This window comes from Nannospalax galili, unplaced genomic scaffold (assembly GCF_000622305.1).
Source record: "Nannospalax galili isolate Female #2095 unplaced genomic scaffold, S.galili_v1.0 scaffold307, whole genome shotgun sequence".
Classification (NCBI taxonomy): Eukaryota; Metazoa; Chordata; class Mammalia; order Rodentia; family Spalacidae; genus Nannospalax; species Nannospalax galili.
In genome coordinates, this window is record NW_008359625.1 from 6,322,399 (window position 1) to 6,349,595 (window position 27,197).

The following is a 27,197-nucleotide window of genomic DNA, read 5'->3' on the forward strand; positions in this document are numbered from 1 at the left end:
TATTTAATCCTTAAAAGATCTTAGAGTTACCTCTGGGGGGGGGGGGGGGTGTTAGAGGACCCAAAACCCCCTTTAAAAAAAAAAAAAAAAAAAAAAAAAAAAAAAAAGAAATGATCTGTTGCTGGGCATGGTGGCTCACGCCTTTAGTCTCAGCACTCTGGAGGCAGAGGCAGGTGGATCTCTATGAGTTCAAGGCTAGCCTGGTCTACACAGAGAGTTCCAGACCATTTAGAACTACAGGGAGACTCTGTCTCAAAAAGACCAAAAACAAATTAATTAGTTAAAATAAATCATCTGTCATCAAATCATGTGTTAATGCTGTTTTTATAAGTGGAAGCCATATATTTCTGTAATATTACTTAATAAAATGATGACTGTAAGGCAGGAGTTGACTATATGTTGATTTTTTTTTTTCAGGACTGATCTTCAATTTGTCTAAGCCAGCTTTAATCCCATTCTATACCAAGTGTATATAAATGCCTGAATGATGTGATAAAATACATTATTTGAAAACATCTTTAACAGTCTCAGTGTTGGGAAAGGTTTGCAATTAATCAAAAGATCCAAAGGAAGGCAGTTCAAATAGCATGCCACTAAATAGTAGGAGTCAAGCCATACCCAATAGAGTCTGAGGGGGGTGCAGAAGGGGATGATCCAGATGTAAGGGCAGTCTCTGCTAAGGAGGCCTCTTCCTGTGGTATTGGGTGATGCTCAAAGAACTTGGAGACAAACAGCAAACTGTGAGGCAAAAACAAAACAAGACAAAACAAACCTAACTTGTGCAAAACCCAGAAGCTTCAGTACATGAGAATACAGAGTTAATGGAAAAATACAGAATCAAGCTCCATTTTCAGAAATAATCATTAAAATTCAATTAGGTACATTTTTGTCTAAAGGCTTATTTAAAAAGTTGCACTGTACTTCTAAAGACAAGCCCAGAATCTAATAAAATTGTTCTTTTCAGTCACTATATATTAAAAGGGGAAAAAAAATCATGCTTCATGATTAGATCAGGTTAGCCTCCAGTTCAGAGATCTACTTGCCTCTGCTTCTGGGGTACTGGGATTAAAGGTGTGCACCATTATGCCCAGCCACTTAGATTATATCATTAGAATTTACTTAGGAGTTAAATTCCATTTGCTCATGTGATAAGAAAAATTAAGATCTGATTTATTAGAAAAACTATGGAATAGAGTAAAAAAATTTTAGAAAGGAATAAATTGTGTTCTTTATATCTTATTCTTTTATTTATTTATTTATTTTTTTATTTTTTTGAGACCTGGTCTCTTAGTAGTCCCAGCTGTACTGGAACTCATTATGTAGACCAGGCTGGCGACTTGCCTCTGCCTCCCAAGTGGTGGGATTAAAGGTGTGCACTACCATCTCCGGCTTTATATCTTATTCTTTGTTTGTTTGTTTGGAGACAGGGTCTCCCTGTAGAACCAGCTGGCCTTGAACTCACAGAGACCCTCCTGCCTCTGCCTCCTGAGTGCTGGGACTAAAGGCATGTGCCACCATGCCCAGCTACATCTTACTCTTAAATAAACTGAAGGGGGAGGGCTAAAGGTGAAGGGGTGGGGGTGGAGGGAGACATGGGTGAGGGAATAATAATATATAATATAAACTAATCATTAACAAAATGGCTAACAGAATCAGATTCCTTCATCTGGGGTTCAAAAATATAATAGTAACTTAACTGAAATATTCTATCTCCTCCACAAAACTATACAAAAGTGATTTCTAAGGATTAGCGGCCGTGATTTAAAAGAGAATATAAAATGTAAATTAAATGTGTAGTTGAGCAAGAATTTGGGAAAAAAGTGCTGCCTAAACTGTTGCTTTTGATCATATTTTTAAAAATTTTCTAACAACTACATTGGACAGAACAGTCTTCATTAACTTTCAAGGTATACTAGCTTCACACTATGAAAATGGTAGCAGAGAGGTTCTTTTTGGATTACTTACTCAAGCTGGTCATAATTAACACACATCAGTGGAACCTCTGTACTACAACGTTGGTGAAACTTATAACCACATGTTTGACAGCGGAAACCCTGGAAAAGCAGCTTTCGACAAAAGTCACAAAATGCTAAGGTGAAAAACGTTTTCCGTACCTGCAAAGTGAAAAATCATAGACGATTTAAAAAACTTGCAAGGCTCTTTTTATAAATTAACATATCAATTCTCTTATTTAAAATAACAAAGTTTTAATATATTTATGGTATAAAATAAAAAGTCACATACCAAAACAATAATGAAAACCAAGGGATTTGCCATACTAGATGGTGTGTGTGAGTATATGGATATATATAGCTCATCCCAATATCAAGCTTATAAACTCAGGAATCAAGAAGACAACAAATAAGAGAACAATAACTGATTTCAAGCTTGACAATACACAAAAAGCAGAAGTAAAAAGAGACTGAGCAAAAGGAAGGGAAAAGGTAAAATTTAATTACTATACAGAGTCTAAAGTTGGTAAAGAAAGAAAAGTTATTAAGTAACATATAAATAATTACCCCAAGAGCTTAAGACAGAAATTATTAAAAATGATCAGTGATTTCTTCTGGAGAGGTCAAAGGAGGAAAGGAAAGGAGCTGGAAGGACAGAAGAAGAGAGGGAGGGAGAAAGAATACAAACATAATTTATAAAAACACGTGACAGGTTGGGCTGGGGATATAGCTCACTGGCAGAGTGCTTGCCTGGCATGCTTGTAGTCCTAGGTTCAATCCTCAGCATAGTTAAAACAATCTAACACAACAACAACAAAAATCTCAGAATCTCTCATCTGTAGTTTCCAGACAGTTAACTTGTTTGAAATTATACTTTCTTCCAAAAACTATCCAAAAGTGATTTCTATAGGTTGGGGGTCTTTATTAATCTAAAAAGAGTATAAAATACAAATTAAATACATAGCTGAACCAGAGTCACAATTTGGGAGAGAAGTGCTGGCTACACTACAGATAACACAATAATAATCCTTTAACTCGCCAGACAGAAAACTCCACACAGACTAAAAGACATGTAAAATGGTAAACAGAAGAGTAATGATTTATCCAAGTTACCATAATTAATGCACAGCAATGGAAACAATACTAGGATATAATCAGCACTAGAGACTAGCAAACAAAATGACAATAGATAATTATTCATTAGACACCTCTCTACCATTTTTAAAATCATACACATGTATTAATTTATAAAAGCTAAAACTAGTACATAATTATATGAAAATCAGAAGAGTAATAATTAGGATAAGGGACAGGAAAATCATCTAACACACAATAAAAACTATTTGTAACAAACTAAAAAAATTTGTTGGCGGATTAGAATATTCTGGTCACCTAGTTGTGAACTTCTCATTTATTTACTTCTATTTTTGTTTTGTTTTGAGAAATGGTTACACTATGTAACTCAGGCTGAACTCAAACTTGAGACCATGAATGCTGAAATTATATATGTGTGCCACATTGCCTAGTTGTGAATATTTTCTGTGTGAAACTTAAAAGGCAAGATAGGAAAATTCCATTTTGGCCAGGAATGCTGTCACATGCCTGATTTTAACAGGGGAAACTAAGGCAGGAGATTTGTGAGTTCAAGGTTAGCCTAGGTTACATAGTGACAATATTTCTAAGGCAAATGATATACAACATAGATCAAAGAAACTGAACTGCGCTCAGCAGACTCTATGTTACCAAATGAGAAATTATATAAAATGGTTAGTTCTGGTAAGTAATAAGCAGAAAATATGTGTCAAAGACCAAATTCTTTAACAATGGCTATTTCAAATGCTCACAGCATGGATGACTTTCTTTTCATTATTTGTTGCATACTCTCAATCATCTGTTTTTCAATTTTCTATCACAATCAGCAGCAATAAATATATGCCCATCGCGGCCCAGCGTCTCTCTGCATTCATACAGCAGCACTACTCACCTTAAACATAACATACCTTAGAATTTTATATTATGTTCTATTTCATGTAAATGCTTTTATACACTTAATTTTAAAATCCAAACTACTTTTTCTTTCTCTTTCTGCCCACATGTATGAGGCAGAGGTTAGCCTTGAACTTTTGACTATTCTTCTTGCTTCTACCTCTTAATACTGGGATTACAGGCATTCAAAATCCCATCTGAAAGCATGGTGGCACATGCCTTTGATCCCAGCACTTGGGAGGCAGAGGCAGGCAGACCTCTGTGAGTTTGAGGTCAGCCTGGTCTACATAGTGAGTTCCAGGCCAGCTGGGGCTATAGGAGACCCTGTCTCAAAAAGACCCCCCAAAAGAAAAAAGCCCCCCAAAAAGGAAAAAAAATGTGGCTATGCACCTGAGTATGAATTGTAAATAAACCATGTATCTGTAAGGGTACCTTTGTCAATAAAGGTAGGTCTAAGGAGATCTGTATTTCTTCTGGGCCACAGCTGTTGCTCAATCTGAAGTTGGAACTGTTTAAAGATGTGGAGTAAATCAGAAGGTTCAGGGGGATGTTACATGCTGGTGACACTTAGCTTATGCTAAGTTCTACCAAATGTAAAAAATTTCAAGAAAAAGTTTCAAGCAGAGTTCAACTCAATTATTCTACTCTTCAATTTCATTATCTTATTGTTCAAACACATTTATGTGTGTCAAGATATATGCAGACTCTGTTTAGCTATATATGTAATTTTTTTTCTAAATATAAAAATACAAATCTATATTAATAAGGGAATAAAGACACCCAATTTCTGTTCCCATGGGCTATTAGGAAGCTAGGTATACTGGCAGAGAATGAAGCCCACAAGTCCTGTTGAATTAAACATAAATGTGAAAAGTATCACACAACATGACTCTGCTTCTTCATTTAAGAAAAGAAAATGGGAAGAAATGAAGAAAACAAGAAAAGAGGAAACTTTGGGCTTACAGGTATGCTTCTGTACATATAGAAAAATGTTTAGAAGACTACATGATTATTTATTCATCTACACAAAAATATCTTTTTTTTTTTTTTTTGGTCTTTTTGAGACAGGGTCTCCCTGTAGCCCCAGCTGTCCCGGAACTTGCTATGTAGACCAGGCTGGCCTCGAACTCACAAAGATCCATCTGCCTCTGCCCCTCAAGTGCTGGGATTAAAGGTGTGCGCCACCACACCTGGCTACACAAAATGTTAAGGAATCTTATACTTTTGCTAGAAAGATTTTTGCATCATGGTAAATTTTATTCTTTTTTTTTTATTCTTTTTATTTTGGTTCCAGCTGGCCTGGAACTCACTATGTAGACCAGGACGGCGTTGAAGTCACAGAGATTCCCCGCTTCTGCCTCCCAAGTGCTGGGATTAAAGGCATGTACCACTATGATGTGAACTGATTTTTAACTTAGGTAAATTTTCATCACAAAATTATTTATATGTATTTCGTATTCCCTAATAAAAATACACTCAAAAGAAACTGGCCATTTTTGACAATTAAAAAAATGTAAAGGGTACATACAAAGTTGTGTGTGGTAAGTGGCACATTCTCCAATACTTCCACATGTAACTCTTCCCCAGTCAGCCAAGATATATCAGTGTCCCAGCCAATTGGTTTCTTCTCTCTGAAAAATGTAGACACAAGGTGTTCTTGATTACTATATCCCAAATACTCATATACCTTAAGCTGAATATATGAAAACTGGTTCATGAGGGACTAAAAATAGAGAGGTTTGGCTCTATGGTCTTCCATAATTGAAAGTTAAATGGCAACAAATTAATTTTTAAGTGTACCCCAAATAAACTATTATTCTTGAGGGCAAAGAGATGTATGAGATGTATTCTTTTCTTCAAGTGAACTTCAGAAAAGTCTTACAACAGCTGAAAATGAACTGTTCCTGGGATTGGGGAAAAAAAAAATCACAGATATGGACTTACCTATCCATTCAAAAAAACAATGTGCATCAAAACATGACTCAAAATATAGATTCGAAATCTGGCAGTTTAGGAGCTGGAGAGGTGGCTCAGCAGTTCAAATGCACTGGCTGCTCTTGTAGAGGACGACCCAAGTTCAATTCCTAGAACCCACATTGTGGCTAACAACCATCCCTAACTCCAGTTCCAGGGATCCAATGCTCTCCTTGTACAAAACACTCATACATATAAAAAATTAATAATATAAAAAAATAATAAACCCCTGGCAGTCTTAGAACAATGTTAGATATTTTGGGAAAGAGAAATAGTTCAATATCGAATTGATTTTGTGAAACCATGAACTTGTATTAAAAATAAGGAACTGCAGAAAGGCATATTATCCAAACAAATCATATTCTAAATGGTTTAAAAGGTATGAAAACCCGAAACTCTAGGAAACCCATTGATCATAAGAATAAATGGTGTAATCACACAAAATTACACAAAATTACCAATGGCCTTCAAGATTTCTTCAGGCTTAATTATTGGTATAATTTTTTTCTGAAGTGAATTTTCAATTCCTGTTGGGTAAAAAGGCTACAACAACAACAACAGAACCAAAAAACCCAAAACCTAGAAAGCTTCGTGTCTAATATTTTAAACAAAATTAAAACAACACATACAAACCATACCCATCCTGAATTCTGTAAACGGCACAGCACTCTGGGATGAGGCCTCTCATCATTAGTGCTTTCTTTAGACTGTCTCGGACTGTCACTCCACATCTTGCAGGTACCTATGGCATAAATACATGCAAAAAAGTAAAGGGAAGAGGGTTTTTCTTCTAAATCACTTAAAAAACTCAGTAATTCACCTCTGCAACACCACCTTGAAAATATCTTATGAGTTACTAGGTCAAATATAACATCATGCCTGTAACCCACAAGGAAATTATAGCCCAAGTATTTATTATTTTCATTTCATGTGTATGAGTGTTTTGCCTACAAGTACGTAAGTGCACCACATGTGTGCAATGCCTTCAGAGCCAGAAGAGGGCGCTGGATCCCCCGGAATTGGAGTTACAGATAGTTGTTAGCCACCTTGTGGGTGCTGGGAATTGAGCTCGAGTTATCTGGAAGAACAGCAAGTGCTCTTAACGGCTGAGCCAACTCTCCAGCTCCACCTAAGTATTTATTATTTTACCAATATAAGATTTTTTTGTCTTAAAAACCCAGCATGGATGGGGGAGGTTGGCCAGAAGCCCCAGCTCTAGCTGAGGGTCTACTGGCAACTGATAGCTGCTAGGACAGGATCATTTTCTTTACGGCTGTAACACTGGGTAGACGACCAAAGCCCCAAGGAATAGACCTACACCCAATAGCATTTGGGAAATTCAAATTAGATTTGATAGGCCTTTAAAAACAGAAAAATACTAATAGAGGACATGAAGTCAGGGGGAGGTGGCAGGGTGAGGATGGAGATTGGGAAGGGTGTCTGAATTTGATCAAAATGTATTGTATGAAATTCTCAAAGAATCAATAAATATTAAAAAACTGCTCATACATAACAACAAAAAGATTTTTTTGTCTTTATTAAAATTATACACATACAGAAAATATAATAGTACCAACTACAGCATATACACCAATATAATGTTCCCACTACTGAGAAATACTTAGATGTCAATAATTAAAGTAAAATCAATTTTTATGTTGTTTTTTGAGACAGTCTAACTGTTGTAGCCCACACCAGTCTAGAACTCTCAATCTTCCTACATCAGCCTCTCAATTAATTACAGGTGTGTGCCATCATATCCAGTTATAAAATAAATTTTGACCAAAGCTAAAAGCTACGTTAGCTTTAGTTACACTGATGATCAATAAGAGACATGTTACTGACTCTAAACAAAGCAGAGAAAAATACTTGTCTTAAGATGTATTAGGGGACTGGGGAGATGGCTCAGTAGGCAATGTACAGCAAGCATGAGGACCTGAGTTTGGATTCCCAGCAACTACTAAAAGCTGAGCGTGACAGTACACATCTGTAAGTCTAATGCTGGGGTATAGAAATAAGCAGACACCAGAGGCTTGCTGACAAGCCAGTCTAGCAGAAAGGGTAAGATCTAGGTTTACCAAGAGATCTTGCCTCAAAAATAAAGTTTGCCTGACAGAAAAAGACATCTGCCATCGATCTCTGGCTTCCACAAGAGCATGCACTCATAGGTATATACATATGCATTACCTGCCCCCCACCCCTCTTCTGGCTCTGAAGGCAATGCACACATGTGGTGCACTTATGTACTTGTAGGCAAAACACTCATACACATTTTCCATTTCTTATTCCCATTTCCTCTGGGAACTTGCCCTTCTCTAGAATCCCAAAGCTATCAATCAAGGCTTACTATGATGTAAGTGGCATTAATCAGCTACCTATATTCCTTATGACAACAACTGAGGCCAGGGCTAGATTTATGACCTCCTAAATACTATCTGAGTTCTTCCCTAAACTGAAACATAGACTTTGGTTGACAGTAGTTCCAAGAGTGTGCAAAGTGAATACAAATCTGGATCCCCCACAACACTGAGAAAATAATCTGGTTATAGAATAAAGTTAACAGGGAGAAGTACAGATGACAATGGGAACAAGGACAAGGCAAAGGAACGAGAGAGAGAGAGTGATTCCTATGCCTAGTTCTTCCTGTGACTCATCTACCCAGGGAAATTCGGTGTTGGCTAAAGAGAGGCAGTGAAAATACAGGAAGTACAGTTGTGATGGGAGAAACGTCAAAAAGAGAGGGTATTTTTAGGTATATATTAAAATATAAATTAGCTATCTCATTTACTTCAATCATTTTAAAGTACATGACAACTCAAAAATTTTCAAAAAAATTTTAGAACTTTCATGCTTTGAGTGGGATCGGGGTTGGGAGTGAAATCTAGGTGAAGATAAGACAAATTAATTTAAATAGTATATTGAAAGAGAATTCAGAAAGCCAAGCATGTTGGTTCATGCCTTTAATCCTAACACTGGGGAAGCAGAGGCAGGCAGATCTCTGTGAGTTCCAGGTCAGCTAGGACTACATAATGAGACCCCGTCTCAAAACAACAATATTGACAACAATAAAACCGAAAGCCTAGCTAATTAGGACCTATGATTAGAAACAGTAATGATCACAGTTTAGTAGAGCCACATGTTTAATCCCAGTATTTGGGAAGCAAAGGCAGGCAGATTTCTGTGTTGGAAACCAGACTGGTACTATATAAGGAGTTCCAGGCCAGCCAGGGCTATATAGTAAGATCCTGCCTTTAAAACAATTAAAAATAAACAAACAAACAAACAGGGGCTGGAGAGATGGTTCAGTGGTTAAGAGTACTTGCTGCTCTTGCAGAAGGCCTGGGTCTGATTCCCAGCATCCAATGGTGACTAACAACTGCCCCAACTCCAGTTCCAGGTGATCCAATGCCCTCTTCTGACCTCTGTGGGCATTGCATGACACAGCTGCACTATATATGTGCAGGCAATACACATAAAAATATTTTTAAAAAATGTAAAAAATAAAAATAAAAACATGGCTGGGCATGGTGACACATGCCTTTAGCCCCTGCATTCTGGAGGCAGAGGCAGGTGGATCTCTGTGACTGAGGTCAGCTTAGTCTATATAGCGAGTTCCAGGCCAGATGGGGCTTCAGGGAGACCCTGTCTCAAAAAACCCAGAAATTAATTAAGAAAACTATGAAGCAAGAGGAAAGTTTGTCATGGGAGAGTGGGCTCATCAGAAGTATCCAAGAAGTGACTAGATTGGTATAGGTAATCCTCATTTGTGGAGAACATATATGTGAATTTGACTGTTCACTAAAATTTATAATTCCAAAATGAACTTTTTTTTTTTTTTCGTTTTTTTGAAACAGGGTCTCCCTGTACCCCCGATGGCCTGGAACTCACTATGTAGACCAGGTTGGCCTTGAACTCACGAAGATCCACCTGCCTCTGCCTCTCAAGTGCTGGGACTACAGGCGTGCACCACCATGTCTGGCCAAAATTAACACTTTTATTACTTATCACATGTGGACATGTGACTATCAATGAAAAAAAACCCCTGTCACCTGATTCATGTACCTTTCCTGCTAAGGTTGTGATAGTTTGTCTTCTTGTTTCAGTTTTCATATAAATCTGTGTCCTTAGGGAACACCCTTCATGCATAAACTACAGTGAGATCAGCCATAAGCTCATGTTATTGAGTCAATAATATATAATAAAGTATATTTAAACAGAGACACACATAAAACAAGGTTATGTATTTATGTACTGACTGATGGAAACAGGACTAAGAGTTCAATGGAACCTAAACAGATTTTGAGTGCAAAGGATCTGGGGAACTGAGACATGAAGACATGACCACAAGGTGACAGTAGCACACATGAGTTTTACTTGGATAATTCTTTTGCAGGTTTTCCTGCAGAGAAATTTCCTTCAAATGATATTGTACAGAGGCTAAGTAAAGTAGAGCAGCCACAGAGGAAGGGCTTATATGTGTAGGTAAGATTGCTCAACAGCCCAGCAGGGAAGCCTCCAGATGAAAGAGCTCCAAACTATGGCTAGCAGATGTTGGGTGGAAAGCAGTTTTGTGGAGTTTTTTGAAGTAGGCAGGCTCCCAATGACCAAAAATCTGTTTATCATCCTCCACTAAATAAATAATGTAAAGATTTTTTAAAAAAATAGCTTGATCCAAGCATACTTTAAAGCTAATAGGTTCTATTCTGTTGAGAAGAAAAAACCACCTAAGAGTCAATATACAGAAGCCACCTCTAGCTCATTTATGTAATAAGTACATATTTCACCTAGGAGTAATAATCCAGTATTCATTAATTCATTGTTTACAGTGAATTTACAGAACTACTGCAAATAATGAAAACTGGCTGTAACTTTCAGAAATAATAAACTGAAGGGAAACACTTTTTTTCCTTGTCACTTCTCTTGTCTACATTAATTCAAAAACTATCAATCTGGTGACACTATCTACTTTCAAACCCTTCCCAAGCTATTCTATCTTATGTTATTACCAAAGAAAGCTTTATAGGAAGGTGTATGTATATGTGCGTGAACCAGAGACTTCTGAGAATCAGATGAAAGCCTCTGATGCTCTCTTAGAGAGTTCATGCAATCTGAAGAACAAGCATAAAGACTGCTAAGAGATAAACTGAACCTAGCCTTGAACCCATGCTAAAACATTATCACGAGGCTGGAGAGATAGCTCAATGATTAAGAGCGCTGGCTGTTCTTACAGAGGATGGCTAATAACCTTCAGTTAACCTCCAGTTTTAGGTGATCTACTGTCCATTTCAGCCCTCCATGTACACATGCATGCAGGCAAAACACCCATACACATAAAATAACAAAAATTTAAAACATAATCATCTATTTCATTAGTTTGCTCAAAATTATATATAGGACAAAATCCAAATTCCAAACTGTGGCATAAAAGGTCATCAATGGCCTTGGCTCTCTCCTCAACCATCTCTGTAATTTCCCTCAGGAACTTCAAATATGACTATGTTCACTTGTTTCTCTGCATATGCAGATTCCAAGTTGAATTTGGTTTTGTACTTTATCACCATGGCAAAATCATCAGTAATTCTTTATCCTCCTTCTGTAGGCTGAATTTTTATACTATTTGCTGCTTCGTAATGGTGTTTATGCGACAGATGGAGAGAACAATGGAACAGAACAGAAAGGACTAAAATAGACCCTCAGATATAAAGGAAATTTGAATAAGTAAGAAAAAGGCAACATCTGACATTAGACAGAAATAAACTTTTTAATATTTGGCACTGGAATAACTATAATCAATCTAAACCTTTTGCATGGTAAGACAAATACACCATACGTGATGTTAAAAGATAAAACACAAACTGTGAAAGACAGAATTGCACTTCAAATAACAGGCATATTATCTTCCTGATACATAAAGAGCTCGAGTGAAAAATGGACAAAGAACATGAAAGGCAGTTAAATAGATTCCGAACATGAAAAGGTGTTCAAGTTCACTTAGAGAAAGGCAAGCCCAAACTTGTCACAATATTCATCATTCATCAAACTGACAAGAACCCTACTATTTGACAACATGTTCTATTGGTAAGTATGAAGTGGATAGCATCTCATGATTAAACACCATCATGAAGCAGCGCAATTAAGTGGACTAATGATGCAAGATTTTAAAATTTCTATGAAAATCACAAATTTCTCTTTGACCTAGTCAAACTTGTTTTTCAGAACTTATCCCAAAGACATGTCTGTAACTCCTAAGAATGACATATACGCAACTTTATTCACTGAAGTCTTGATTGAGTGCTCACAGACAGGATAATGGCAAAATAAATCACAATCACTACACAATGGAATTACAATTATAAAAAGAAAAGAATTAAAAAGAGGGGAGGCTGTGTTTTATATATATAATTTTTTTTTGGTCTTTTTTGAGACAGGGTCTCCCTGTAGTCCCAGCTGACCTGGAACTCACTATGTAGACCAGGCTGGCCTTGAACTCACAGAGATCCGCCTGCCTCTGCCTCCCGAGTGCTAGGATTAAAGGCATGCGACACCATGCCTGGCAATGTGTTATAATTTAAGGATAGGAAGAAAAAAAAGTTTCTTTTTCCTTAATAAGTGAAGTTTGTGCCTTTCCTTCAAACTCTAATATTTTAAAAATTCTATCTCAACAAAGAACTGGAATTGGCATACTCACCTGAATATTTATTTGCCAAAGGAAAATTCATACCTAAACAAAATGCATGAGTTCAAACTTTAATATATTCTCTCTCTCTCTCTCTCTCTCTCTCTCTCTCTCTCTCTCTCCCCCCCCTTTCTTTCTATTTTTTGAGACAAGCGTCTCTGTAGCCCCAGCTATCTTGGAGTTTTCTATGTTGGCCAGGCTGGCTTTATCTTACAGAGATCTACCTGCCTCTGCCTCCTGAGTGCTGGGATTAAAAGCGTACACCGCCATGTGCAGCAACATATCATTTTCTTAAAGACTTATTTTTAAAAATTATGTATGTGTGTCTGTGCACATGAGTGTAGGTACTCATGGAGACCGGAGGGGTTGGATTTCCCCTAGAGCTACAGTTACAGGTGGTTTCATGCTCGAAACTGAACTTGGGTTCTTTTCAAGAACCTGAAGAAGAGGCTCCCTATGCAACAAAACATACTCTTAACTGCTGAGCCATCTCTAGGCCCCTAACATAAAAAATTTAAAAATGAGTATTAATGGCCTTTGATCAATGATCCACGAGAATTCATTACTTTTGTACATGTTTAAAATCTATAATGGAAAGCCATTTTTAAAACTTTAAAATTCAGTTGGAAATCAAAATTGCTATATTTGAACTAGTGCCCTAACTTGTTAGTGGAAAAACATTTTTTGAGACACGATCTCATGTAGCCCAGCTTGACCTCAGAGTCATTATGTACCAAAGGATTTCTCTGAATTCTGATCCTCTTGCCTCTACCTCCCAAGTGCTGGGATTATAAACACGTGCTATGCCTAGAAAGGCACAAAGGTGAACAGATGGTATAAGTAAACTTCATGATACAGTCAGATCTGGTATAAACTGGCATTGAATATACATGCAAATCGGTATGTACATTTTGAAAACAGCTTTAAATATATAGCTGGTTCCTGATTTTTATGATAATCTTAACATTGAGTCTTTTTTTCAGGTCTGTTATACCAATCACATTGTTTCCAAGGGAAAAAAATTGATATAATATTCTTACAACATAGTCTTATCGAAGAAGAGGCTCCCTATGCAACAAAACACCTCATAAAGTAAAAGCAATTTTTAGAATTAAGTGCACTTCTTAGGCAAGTTGAATTTAAACTGGAAAGAACCAGGGCCGTCAGGACTTACAAAGGTGACATCTTTGATTGTGGCCCAATCAAATCAAAACAAAAACCAAGGTTAATCAATTATTTCAGTACTCCAAGGGGAAGAGACTTATCTAGGAACAGAGAAGCCCTTTCACTGTTGGAAAGGCTTACAACTTCTGAGGAATCCCATCTGTCCGGGGTTCCACACTACTCCAAACAGCACTCTATCTCACAAACTGGCTACGAGATCAAATGATAACACGTGAGAGCACGCTTATGATCTGTAAACCCCTGTGCAAAAATATTCCTCCCGCCTAAAAAATAGCAATCACTTTTTCATCACTTGTACATCTTAGGTTTCTATTTTGCTATGGCCCAAAATATAGGATATTCCCTGGGGCTGTATTTACTATATTTAATATCACTTATTATCAACTTACTTCATTAAAGATACTTATTTGTACTGGTGAAAGGGTTAAAAGTTTCTTCTACTTTTAGTGCCCCCCCCCAATGGCTAAAACAAGAACATACCCTTTCCTTGCCTTCTTCCATTCCACAAACATTTCTTGAGTGTAGCACAACCAGGACATGATTTTATTTTTAAAATTCCATTTATTTATTTATTTATTTATTTATTTATTTATTTATTTATTATTTTTACTTTCTTTCTTTTGTATGTGTATGTATGCATGTGAGTACATATGTACCTGTGGAGTTCACAGGGCAATTTTGTGAACTGGTTCTCTGCTTCTATCATGTGGGACTTCAGGATTGAACTCAGGTCACTAGGTTGGCAGTAAGCATCTTTACTCATTGAACCATTTGCCAGCCCAGGGCATGATTTTAAAACGTTCAATCTTGGCCTGTATGATCCATTTATCTTTTATTTATCTTAGATACAATCAGGACTGATACAAATGAATATCTGTAGTTCACAAATCTCAAGGTATGGTAAATCCAAGGACTCATTCTTTCAAGAACAGGTATAGAGTATATACTGTTAGGCAGTACTCTAGTCACTGAGTAAATCAATACAAAGAAGTAAGTAAAAGCAAAAACTAAACTTAAAACTATTGGTGCTGGAGAGATGGCTCAGTGGTTAAGAGCACTGATTCTTGCAAAAGACTTGGGTTCAAATCCAGGTACGCACATGGTGAATAACAACTGTCTGAAACTCCAGTTGCAGAGAATTCGATGCCCTCTTTTGTCCTCCATAGGCACTGCACAACACAGGTGCACTTACATGAAGGCATAATACTCATACACATAAAAGTAAATAAATAAATGAAAATTTAAACTATAAAAATAGTGGAGACCTGGAATTTGACAAAAATTTCTTCAATGTGACATCAACAGTACAATCAATAACGTACCTTATTAAATTACGGTTTAGAGCTTTTGCTCTTAAAAAAAATACACTAAAGTGAATGAAAAGACAAATCCCAGCTTTAGTAATCTTTGCAGTGTGTGTGTGTGTGTGTGTGTGTGTGTGTGTGTGTGTGTGTGTGAAAGAGAGAGAGAGAGAGAGAGATGCAGCCTGTAGATCTAGAATGCATAGACTTATCAGAGCTCAAAAATAAGAGGACAGTTCAAATTCAAAATAGACAAAAGATCTGAATAGATATCTCACCAAATAATTATATGTATGGTAGGTACACAAATGAAAACATGTTCATTGTCATTAGGCAATAAGGAAATGCAAATTTAAGGCACTAGATAAAATTGTCTATCTTCTAAAATAGCTTTGGTAAGGGTATGGAGGAAGGAAAATTGCCATATAGCACTGCAGGCAGTGTATAATATTTTGGAAAACAGCTCAGCAGTTTTATTTAATGTAATCCCCTTTAAATCTCAATAGTGTTTTGTTTTGTTTTTCCTGGATACATAAATTTATTCTTTTTTTTTTTTTTTTTTTTTTTTTTGAGACAGGGTTTCCCTGTAGCCCCAGCTATCCTGGAACTCACTATGTAGACCAGGCTGGCCTTGAATTCACAGAGATCCACCTGCCTCTGCCTCCCAAGTGCTGGGACTACAGGCGTGCACCACCACACCCAGTTATACATAAATTTATTCTTAAACTTAGGGTAGTTTTCAGGGGATCCAAAATAGCCAAAGAAAACTTGAAAAAAACAATGTTGGAAGTTTCTCACTTTTTTTGAATTCACAACTTATTACAAAGCTACAGCAACTAAAACAAGATGATCCTGACATATACTTAACATAAAGCCCAGAAATGAGTCCTTATATATGTGGCTAAGAGATCTTTGATGAAACTGACAGGGTTTCAAGATGGTCTCTTCATCAAATAACGCTGGCAAACTGAATATCCACATGCAGAATAATGAAGTGATGCTTTTTAAAACAAAAGCCTGTGACAATGGATTTCGTAAAGTACAGCGAACACAAGTAAAAACTTCAGTGCATCAAAGGAATTAGACTAAGAAGACAATCCTGGAATGAGAGCATTAATTTAAAAACATGTATCCGCCAGGCATGGTGGCACATGCCTTTAGTCCCAGCACTTGGGAGGCAGAGGCAGGCAGGTCTCTGTGAGTTCAAGGCCAGCCTGGTCTACATAGTGAGTTCCATGACAGCTGGGGCTACAGGGAGACCCTATCTCAAAAAGAGAAAGAAAAAAACAAAACAAACCCCAAACCAAAAAAACCCCCATGTGTCTGACAAGGGGCCAATGTCTTTATACTAATAAAGAACTCCAGGCAGATGTGACGGTGCTTGCCTGGAGTCCAAGCACTACAGGACCTGAGGCTGTGAGTCTGAAGCCAGCCTGGGACACAGAGTGAACCCCCCCCATAGGGGGAGGGGAGAAGGGAAAGAACACTCTTTTTTACGAGTCAGTAACACATAAAACATATGTCTTTTGTCCTGCTGATGTCTTAATCCAATTTCTAGGGCCCCAATTGCAGAAACTAAGAGAATTTTCATTCCCATGTCCTAGCTTGCTTTAAAACACCAAAACCAACTTGGGGAGGGAGGAAAGGATTTCCTTAGCTTACAGGTAACAACAGTCAGTCCATCATCTAGAAAAGCCTAGACAGGAACTCAAGGCAAAAGCTTGAAGCAGAAACCATGGAAGAATGCTCCTTACTGGCTTGCTTCCCCAGGCTTGCTCAGCTACCTTTCTTATAAGCCCAGGCCTACCTGTCCAGGGATAGCACTGTCCATAGTGGGCTGGGCCCTCCTGTATTCAATTAGCAATCAAGAAAAGGCCTCACAAACATGGCTACAGGCAACCTCATCTGGACAGTTCTTCAGCTGAGGTTCCTTTTTTCCAATGACACTAGACTTGTTTCAAGTTGACAGCTGAAGCAAACTATGACACCCTGTAAAGTTTATTAGAATCTTTAGAATATTTTATTCTTTGACAACTTTTTTTTCTTTTTAAAAATTTTATCGGTTATTTTAATTTTATGTATATGACCGTATTCCTTGCATGCATTTAAGTGTACCCACAGAAATCATATCACCTGAAACTGGAGTTATGGATGGTTGTTAACTGCCTTGTGGGTGCTGGGAACCAAACCCAGCTCTTCTGCAAGAGAAGCCAGTGGTTGTAGCTGCTGAGTCATCTCTCTAGCCCCCCCAAATTCCCTCCCTTCCTCCCTTCCTTCCCTCCCCACCCCCCTCCTTTTTTTTTTTTTTCCTTTTGGTCTTTTTGATGTTTTTTTTTTCTTTTTTGAGGTAGGGTCTCCCTGTAGCCCCAGCTGGCCTGGAGCTCAGAGATCCACCTGCCTCTGCCTCTTGAGTATTGGGACTAAAGGCATGTGCCACCACCCCTGGCTTTTTTTAGTCTTTTTGAGACAGGGTCTCCATGTAGCCCCAGCTGGCCTGGCACTTCTATGTAGATCAGGCTGGCCTTGATTGCACAGAGATCTGCCTGCCTCTGCCTCCCGAGTGCTGGGACTAAAGGCATGCACCACCAACACCTGGTGGTGAGACATCCTTGTAATCTCAGCACTCGGAGGCATAAGAACTGTGTTAAGTTTGAGGCCATCTTGATCTACTTAATGAAATTTGAGGCCATCCTGGTCTACTTAATGAATTCTGGGCCAGCCAGGGTTACACAGTGAGACCTGCTCTTATAACAACTATAACAATCACCAAACAAACATAATGATACTCTCTCATTTTACTATTTCTAGCAAAGACTCATTACCTTTCCAACTCAAGGCTTGTGCTTCTAAATCTTTAAAATCACATTGTTCATAAATGTTTTCCACCATTTCTTTTAATTTGCTCTACTCTTCTCTATTACTTTCTAGAACTCAAAGTACACAATGGAACTGTACATTCCATCTTTCATACCTTTAAAAAAAGTTATTTTTTAATGTATATGAGTGTTTGCCTACCTGTATGTATGCGTGCTACGTGTGTGCTTGGTGCCAGTGGAGGGTGCCAGATCCCTTGGAACTGAAGTTACAGATGACTGTGAGCAGCCATGTGGGTTCTGGAAACTGAATCTGAGTCCTCTGTAAGAGCAGCAAGCACTCTTAGCCACTGAACATCTATCCAGCCCCATGCATCTTCCATATCTCTTAACTTCTCTTTCATATTTTTCCTTATTTTTCTTCATTTTCCAGAGTTTACGAATTCTCTCCTTCTGGCTAAGTTTATCTCCTTTTACCCCATTTATTGAGGTTTAAAATAAAACATTTTTATTTAATATTTAGTGCCCTCTTCTGGTTCTCTGTAGACATGTGATGCACTTAACATTCTGTAGGCAAAACACTCATACATATAAAATATTAAAAAATAAAAATAAAAAGAGTAGTTGCTCCTGAGGATGGGTATTGACATGGAGGGGGCATGGGGAACAGCCTCAGGCATTTGGAGTGCTTTTCATGTTAACCTATAAAGTGGTACCATATCTTAAGAACCAGTAAGTTTCATGCTTAAGATTCACAAACTTTACTGGGTATGAATTACATTTATAAACATTGGGAAAAGTCAGAATCATGGCACTTCACATCTAAATACTTAGCCATACATTTCCTATGAATAAGAACATTCTTCTACTTATATCATCATTATTACAATTAACAAAATTAACAGTAATTTCATAATGCCTAATATTCAATCAGTGTTGAAAATTTCCCATTTCAAGAATTCCTTTAGTCTATGTGCAACACCATATCCTGTGTTTTAGACTTGTTTAGTATAGATTTACTACCAACCATGACACTGACATATCAGAATTCAGGCCTGTGGTCTTATAGAATGTCCACATTCTGAGTTTGTCTACTTGCTTCCTAATAGTACTTAACTTTTTCCTCTATCTCTCATGTTTCTTACCAAAACGCAAGGTTCAAAAGACTGGCATTCAGTGTTGGCATTCCTAACTAGAATGCTTCATAGGTGATGTCACTCAGTAAGTTAAAAAATTTAACACTAAAAAAAAAATTTAAGACTACTTAGAAACTCTACTAGGTTGTTTTTATGAGTTTAATCTTGTTCTTAACTCTTTAAATTTTCATTTTATTATTTTTACTTTGTGTGTATGACTATTTTGCCTGCATGTATGTGAGTGTGCCTGTGCATATAATGCCAATGGAAGCCAGAAAAGGGCGTTCAATCCCCTGGAACTGGAGCTTGGAGCTATAGAAGGTTGTCAGCCACCCTGTTGGTGCTGGTAACTGAATCCAGGTCCTCTGGAAGACCTCCCCCCCCCCCCCCGGCATGTAGGCAGGTGCAATGCCCACAGAGTTCAGAAGAGGGTGTTGGATCTCTTGAAACCAGAGTTAGGACAGTTGTTAGCTGACTTGTGAGGGCTGGGAATCGAATACACCTAGGTCCTCTCCAAGAGCAGCCAGTGCTCTTAACCACTGAGTCAGCTCTCCAGCCCCAGCAGCAGCCAGTGCTGAGCCATCTCTCTAGCCCCTTGTTCTTAACACATTTAACTCATGGATAGCAGTCTGTTTCTTTTGTATGTTTTATAGCTTGGTATCTCGAGTTCATCCATTTATTTTTGTGAATCTCGAGGCCAAGAGAGGGTTACTTTGCAGTGTTTCTGCTCAGTGCCTTGGTGTTATAACTACCCCAGGGCTAGTAGTTATACTAATTTCTTTGCTTGAAGGTTTTTAAACAATTCAGGTAGTACAAACATGAGCCCCATACTATATTAACAACAGGTCCACAGTTAAGGAGCTCCATCCAGGGGAAAGTTTAATCTTTAAATTCCTGGCAAAGACAAATAAGTTTCACTATTAAATATTTACATATGCTTGTGAACTTTTTTTTTGGTCTTTTTGAGACAGGTCTCCCTGTAGCCCCAGCTGTCCTGGAACTCTCTATGTAGACCAGGCTGGCCTTGAACTTACAGAGATCTGCCTGCCTCTGCCTCCTGAATGCTGGGATTAAAGGTGTGCGCCACCAGCCCAGTAATAATGCCCTTTTAAGGATCAGGTTTATGTGACCACTTAAGTTCCAACTACATTTATGACTCTGGCTGGAGGGCCCATCTTGTGTCCCACACACTGACAGTCACACTGACATCTCTGATGCACAGGGACATAATGATCCCACTGAAGGCCACTTAATGATCCCACTGAAGGCCACTACACTAGCAATTTCATCGGTAATGAACCTGGTTTGGAGGTCATACAGTGGTGTACAGACTACTCAACAGTACTACTGCACATAACATGAACATAGCCATAGATAATATGTAGATTAACACCATTTTATTCTAATAATTCTTTATGGCACTGAAATATAGAACTTCAATTTTAATGCTTTTCTCTGGCTTTTCAGTTCCTTGTTTTTATCTGTGATAGGGTTTCTTGGACTTTCTAGTGAATTAAGTTACATTTAAGTAAGTGTTTTTTTTTTTGTTTTGTTTTTGTTTTTTGTCTTTTTGAGACATGGTCTCCCTGTAACCCCAGATGGCCTGGGACTAACTCACTATGTAGACCAGGTTGGCTTTGAACTCACAAAGATCCGCCTGCCTCTGCCTCCCAAGTGCTGGGGGATTAAAGGCGCGCGCCACCATGCCCGACAAGTAAATGTATTTTATCCAACATTTATAAGGGAGAGATTTCATCCAGGTGTGGTGGTCCACGCCTTTAATCCCAGCACTTGGGAGGCAGAGGCAGACAGATCTTTGTGAGTTTGAGGCCAGCCTGGTCTACACAGTGAGCTCCAGGACAGCTGGGGCTACAGGGAGACCCTGTCTCAAAAAAAAAAAAAAAAAAAAGAAAAAGATTAAAAAAAAAGTGAGAGATTTCTGGGACTATGGAATATCAAGAATATAGTATAAACGAGAGGACTGTCTTAAACCTAGATAGGTAATAGTACAAATATTTTAAATAGTACCAATCTTTATTTCTGTCATTTAATAATAAGTATTAACCTCGCATCTTCTGAACGCAAATCAATCTCTTTAATTAAGCTAAATCCTCCTAGATTGATGGGACTCTAACCCACAAAAACTTAGTTAACAGCTAATGTCTTCGAAAACTCATGTAAAATGAGTACTTTAATTTACTCTTTCTAGAGCCTGCATTGTACTACATATTATAGATAGATGTATGATATATGCAATCATACTTTTATTCTTTCATCTGTCTTTTGTCACTGTGAACAATGCTGTGACAAGTGTTCTTTTTTTTAAAAAAATATTTTTTTTATTATTTTTATGTGTATGAGTGTATTGCCTGCATGTATGTGAGTGTACCTGTGTCATGCAATGCTGCGGAGGTCAGAAGAGGACTTCAGATTCCCCTGGAACTGGAGTTAAGGACGGTTCCTAGCCGCCATGTGGGTGCTGGGAATTGAACCCAGGTCCTCTGCAAGAGCAGTCAGTGCTCTTAACTGCTGAGCCATCTCTCCAGCCCCTGCAACAAGTGTTCTTATACAGATGGCATTTTTATTTTTATGGACTATATTCTGAATACTGGAAGCACTGGCTTATAAGACATAGCATTTGTGAATTTTTCAGACATCATTATCAAAGTGCTTATCAATAAACTCTAATCCCTAACATCGCCACCCACAGTGTAGTGACTTTTTTTCTTCACATCCTTGTCAGTAAAAACACTGCTAGACAGATTCAATGATCTTACATTGTTTAAGTTTACATTTTTCTCATAACTGAGTGGTTTTGAACAATGTTTATGGGCATTACTGTGCATTTGCATTTAATCTTATAAGACCTGTTGATTTTTTTTTTTTTTTTTTTGCCTATTTTCTTTTGAGGTTGTCTTTTGCTTGGCAATTAGGAAGTGCTCCTCGTATTTAAAGACTGCTTTCTCTTTGCTATGTGACACCAACAGTGTTTGGAAATTTACTGACTGCTGATTCTGTCAGTGATTTGGGGGGAACGAAAATGAAGTATTAAATTTTACTGAGCTAAATATAGCCTCCTCTTGTACTCTTTGAGCTACTTTTAATGAAGACAATGATTTCAACTCCTGAATTTTTTAAAAAATATTTTACTTTTATTTTTATTTTATGTGTATGTGTATATTGCCTGCATGTAGGTAAGTGCACTTGTGTCATGCAGTGCCTGTGAAGGACAGAAGAGGCTGTTGGATGCCCTGGAACTGGAGTTACAGACAGTTGTTAGCTGCCATGTGAGTGCTGGGAGTTGAACCTGGGTCCTCTGAAGAACAGCAAGTGTTCTTATCCACTGAGCCATCTCTCTAGCCTCTCAACTCCTGAATTTTATATGCAGACTTTAGACTTTCTTACAAGGTTATATTATGTCTTACATTATTTTATATTATTTATCTTTTTGCATTTAAAAAAATTTATTAGAGTTTATTTGTGTAATTAATATTTGGGTCCAATTTTGTTTTCTTTTATTTTTTTGGTCTTTTTGAGACAGGGTCTCACTATGTAGACCAGGCTGGCCTTGAACTCAGAGATCCACCTGCCTCTGCCTCCCAGTGCTGGGATCAAAGGTGTGCGCCACTACACCTGGCTTTCTTTTTTTTTTTTTAATTTTTAAATTACATTTATTTATGTAGGGCTGGGGCACATGTGGAAGTCAGAGAACAACTTGTAGAAAGAAGTTGGTTCTTGAGCCTTCTACCATGTAGGTTCCAGGGATCAAACTCAGATCATCAAGGTTTGGTGGCAAATGCCTTTACCCACTGAACTATCTCATTAACCCCCAATTTTATTTTCTTTTATGTATGCCAGAATGGCACTCAAAGCTGAATGATTTACTTTTCCCTACTGATTGAACTATTAACTCTTTCATATTAAACTCTCCTCAATTATAGTATCTATTTCCATATACCTATTTTATTTCACTGAAATAATTTTTGTGGGAATGTTTTCTTTTTATAAACAAGTTTCCTAGGCCTTGGGTTCCTTTTGTAACTTTAACATATAGCTTTAATTCTCCATACCCTTCCTTGTCCCTAATCCAGAAATATATATATAAATAAAATGTGTGTGTGTGTGTGTGTGTGTGTGTGTGTGTGTGAAAATAGCAAAGGCTGAAGGATCTTTGGAAGCAAGGAATTATCATGTTTACATTGCAAACAGGTGGGATTAGAATGGTAACAGTGGTTTGTGGTTGCGTATGTTATTCTAGGTTGGTAAAGGTCAGAAGGGGCAAAATCCTCTGATGAAACATGTTCCTCTTTCCCCATGTGATGCTGGATGCACTGTTTCAATAAAGGGAGAGCAAGTCCTTTTGTTGGGGAGGACAGCTCTGAGAGAAACCAACAGGAGAAAGTTCTCAGAATGGTTCTGACTCACTCCTGGTTTCAACTAATGCCAAGGAGACTTCGTTCAGGAACTACCACAACGTGGCATCTCTCTACCAAAATTTTTGAGTACCTACATATCAAAATGTCTTCCTTTTGCGTCACCTCTGATAGTTTGGCATCAACTTTCATCTGATCTCTGATGACTGTTCCATTGCTTTCTGCCACCAATTCTGCAATTAGAAATCTAATTCTCAGCTAGGCTTGGTGGTGCACGCCTTTAATCCCAGCACTTAGAGGCTGAGACAGGGATCCCTCTGTGAGTTCAAGGTCAGACTGGTCTATATAGTGAGTTCCAGGCCATCTGGGGCTACAGGAAGACCCTGTCTCAAAAAAACCAAAATAAATAAATAAATGAATGAATGAATGAATATTCTCATTCTGCAATAGGGTAGTAGTTTATCTTCCAGAAAAAGGATTAACATCTTCTTTGAAGTTTTTAAATGTTTATTATGTGTCCAGGTCAATCTGTTTTTCTTTTTTCTCTTGCAAAAATCAATTGCCCCTATTTATTTTGAAAACTAGATTTTTTTTCAACATAGAGAAACTTTCCTGTATTATATCTATGAGGAGTTCTTCCCTCTATTTTTGTTTGTCTTCTCTAAATTTATTAAGCAGATGCTGAAGCTTTTGGTTCTCTGTGTGATGTCTTAGCTTTATCTTCCAAAGTATTCATTAATTTTTTAGTTATAATATTATCTGGCCTGTTAAAAAACACACCACATTTCTACACACTCTTTGTGGTATTCTAAATAATCCATTTTATGTCAAACTGACCAAGTTCTAAGAATGCAATACTTCCTAAGATAAGTTTTTAAAGTTAAAGGTGCTCTATTACCTCATCTTGGTTTTTATGTTGCTTCTGGTGTTCCAATCAGGCTTATGAATGAAAATTAAGTTGATTTCATATGGACTTAGTTCTGTTTGTTTGTATAAAGCTAATAAATTGGTTTGGCGTGACTATAATGTTTTATAATCAGAAACGTATTTTGGTCTTCACCTTCAATTATAGGCCTAAAGCTCTTATTTCCTGGGAAATATGGGTCCAAGGTACTTCTTGTATTATTCTCATATTTATGACTCCAATTTCTGACATAGAGCTCCTAATCTGTTAGAATTTTCTAAGTGACAGGATTCTCTTTTATATTAATGGAGTAACTTTTAGTGAGTTCTTGGGATATGAGATAGTCACAAAAGAGACCAAGTCAAGATTAGAAGCTTGGGGGTGGGGAGGGAGCTGGAGAGATGGCTCAGCAGTGAAGAACACTTATTGTTCTTCTAGAGGACCTGAGTTTGGTTCCCAGCACCCACATAAGGTGGTTCACAACTGCTTTTAACTCCAGCTCCCTGGGATCTGATGCTCTCTTCTGGCCTCCTCAGGCACCTTCACAACATGTGTGTGTCACACACGGGTGTGTATATAAAAAAAATAAAATATCTATTAAAAGAGATGGGGGGAGGGGAAAAAAGATTAAGTATTTGGAACTTTCAGAACCATCTAACACCTTCAATTAACAATAATTATAATTACATTCTATATATAACAGAAGAAAAAGGGTAAGTGAACTGAATTTGTTTTAGAGGTTAACTACTAATTCTGCCCCATAAACAAATAATCCCAAGCCTGTGTTATTACAATCAATTCTTCCTGAAGAAAGGGCAGGAAATGTATGCATGAATACATTCTCAGTAATAATGTTTGAAAGCTGTATTTCTTAAGATCGAAATCTACAGGTTGGTAGTTGGCAACTCTACTAGTTCTTAGTTTGATCTTTAATGCAGGAATTCTAGATTCTAGAAAAATAACGCCTTTTTTTTTTTTTGGTCTTTTACAGACAGGGTCTCCCTGTAACCCCAGCTGGCCTGCCACTTGTTATGTAGACCAGGCTAGCCTCGATCTCACACAGAGATCCACCTGCCTCTGCCTCCCAAGTGCTGGGACTAAAGGCATGTGCCACCATGCTCAACTTGGAACATAATACTTTCATAGGAACATGTTTTTAAAATCAAAAGGGAATTTTAAAACACTGAAAAACTTTTAATTTCTGTTGTCTCAGGAAAAAAAGAAAAATTACTTTGACTTCAGCTGATTTGGAACTTTTTATTAATGTTAAAAGCAATCATAGGGGGCTAGAGAAATGGCTCAGTGGTTAAGAGTGGTTAAGTGTTTGGCTTAGGTTCACATAAAAACAATAATGGTATGCCAGGCTGGTGGTGCATGCCTTTAGTCCTGGCACTAGGGAGGCAGAGGCAGGCAGATCTCTGTGAGTTAAAGGCCAGCCTGCTCCACAGTGAATCCAGGCTAGCTGTGGCTACCAGGAGACCCTGTCTCAAAATGACCAAAAAAAAAATAACCAAATAAAAAAACAATGGTAAAACAGTGTCCATGTAAGCAAGGTGGCTCACAACTGCCTGTAATCCCAGTTCCAGGGGATCCAATGCCATCTTCTGGCCTCTGCAGGCACCCATATTCATGTGTGCATACCCCCATAGTGACACATAAAAATAATAAAAGAAACCATATACAGCAAAAAGTTACTGGTTTAAGTTATAGGCACATTATTTATTAACCTGACAATATTTATTGCACTTGATCCTTTACAATAATTCATCAGATTTCTCTGCTTTAAATGTTTCCTTTTTTAATATTTTATTTATTATTTTTATTTTATGTGTACGAGTGTACTGCCTGCATGTATGTAAGTGCACCCATGTCATGCAATGCTGTGGAGGTCAGAAGAAGGCACCAGATCCCTGGAACTGGAGTTAATGGACAGTTGTTAGCTATCATGTGGGTGCTGGGAACAGAACCTGGGTGCTCTTGCAAGAGCAGTCAATGCTTGTAACTGCTGAGCCATCTCCCCAGCCCCTAAACATTTCTTATAGGGTAAACTGTTCTAATGATGACAATAGTATCAACCATCAAAAAGAAGTTATATAAACAAGAGGAAAAATATCAACTCACACTGAAAACTCAACTTTTGATAACTTAAGCTGGAGATTTTTCAGTGTAATCTTACCTAAAACATACTAGACAACAAATAACCTTATATTCTGAAATTATAATAGACTTTTTAAAGAAGTTTTTTAGAAAATCTTTTTGAGAGAGGGTCTCCCTGTAGCCCCTGCTGGCCTGGAACTCACTTTGTAGCTCAGGCTGGCCTTGAATTCACAGAAATCCGCTTGCCTCTGCCTCCCAAGGGCTGGGATTAAAGGCATGTACCACCATGCCCAACAGAAGTTTTAAAATTTTTTATTTTTATTTTACGTGTACGAATGTTTTGCCTCTATGTACGTAAGAGCACTGATATGTACAATGCCTAGGGAGGGCAGAAGAGGGTATCTAATCCCCTGGAACTGGAGTTACAGATGGTTGTTTATAACCATGTAGGTGCTGAGAACTAGACCCAGGTCCTCCAAAAGAGCAGCCAGAGATCTTGACTACTGAGCCATCTCTCTAGCCACCTGACTGACTCTTAACTACTATGTATATTTAAGTGTCACTGAAGTTTTTTTAATAGATATAAAGGCTAAATCTGACAACATAATTTGTTCTACCTAAGGAATATAGACATTGGTACCAAATAACCGTGTCTTTTCTCTCCTTCTTTGAAATGGATGTTTCCATTTGCATAGGCTCTGAATATGCAGTGATAACATATTAATGTTCAACTAGATTTTCAGAAAAAGCTCCAAAGAAATAGCAAAATGAAGAAATGAAGACAACAAAAATTGACTCAC

At 37.7% G+C, this 27,197-nt stretch overlaps 1 protein-coding gene across 4 annotated transcripts in view; it reads right to left on the bottom strand.

Annotated features, from left to right (window-relative positions):
• Braf (B-Raf proto-oncogene, serine/threonine kinase) overlaps positions 1–27,197 on the bottom strand; it is a 153,939-nt gene that overhangs the window by 63,210 nt on the left and 63,532 nt on the right. For 2 of the 4 annotated variants that reach the window (XM_008823521.3, XM_029558871.1), the window contains exons 4-7: positions 6,551–6,654; positions 5,467–5,569; positions 1,966–2,114; positions 619–738 (exon numbers count right to left, since the gene is read on the bottom strand). In XM_008823521.3, coding sequence (XP_008821743.1) covers positions 619–738; positions 1,966–2,114; positions 5,467–5,569; positions 6,551–6,654 — 476 coding nt within the window. Of the gene's footprint in view, positions 1–618; positions 739–1,965; positions 2,115–5,466; positions 5,570–6,541; positions 6,655–27,197 lie in introns of all 4 variants that reach the window. The other 2 variants (XM_029558872.1, XM_008823523.3) reach the window with 1 other exon arrangement.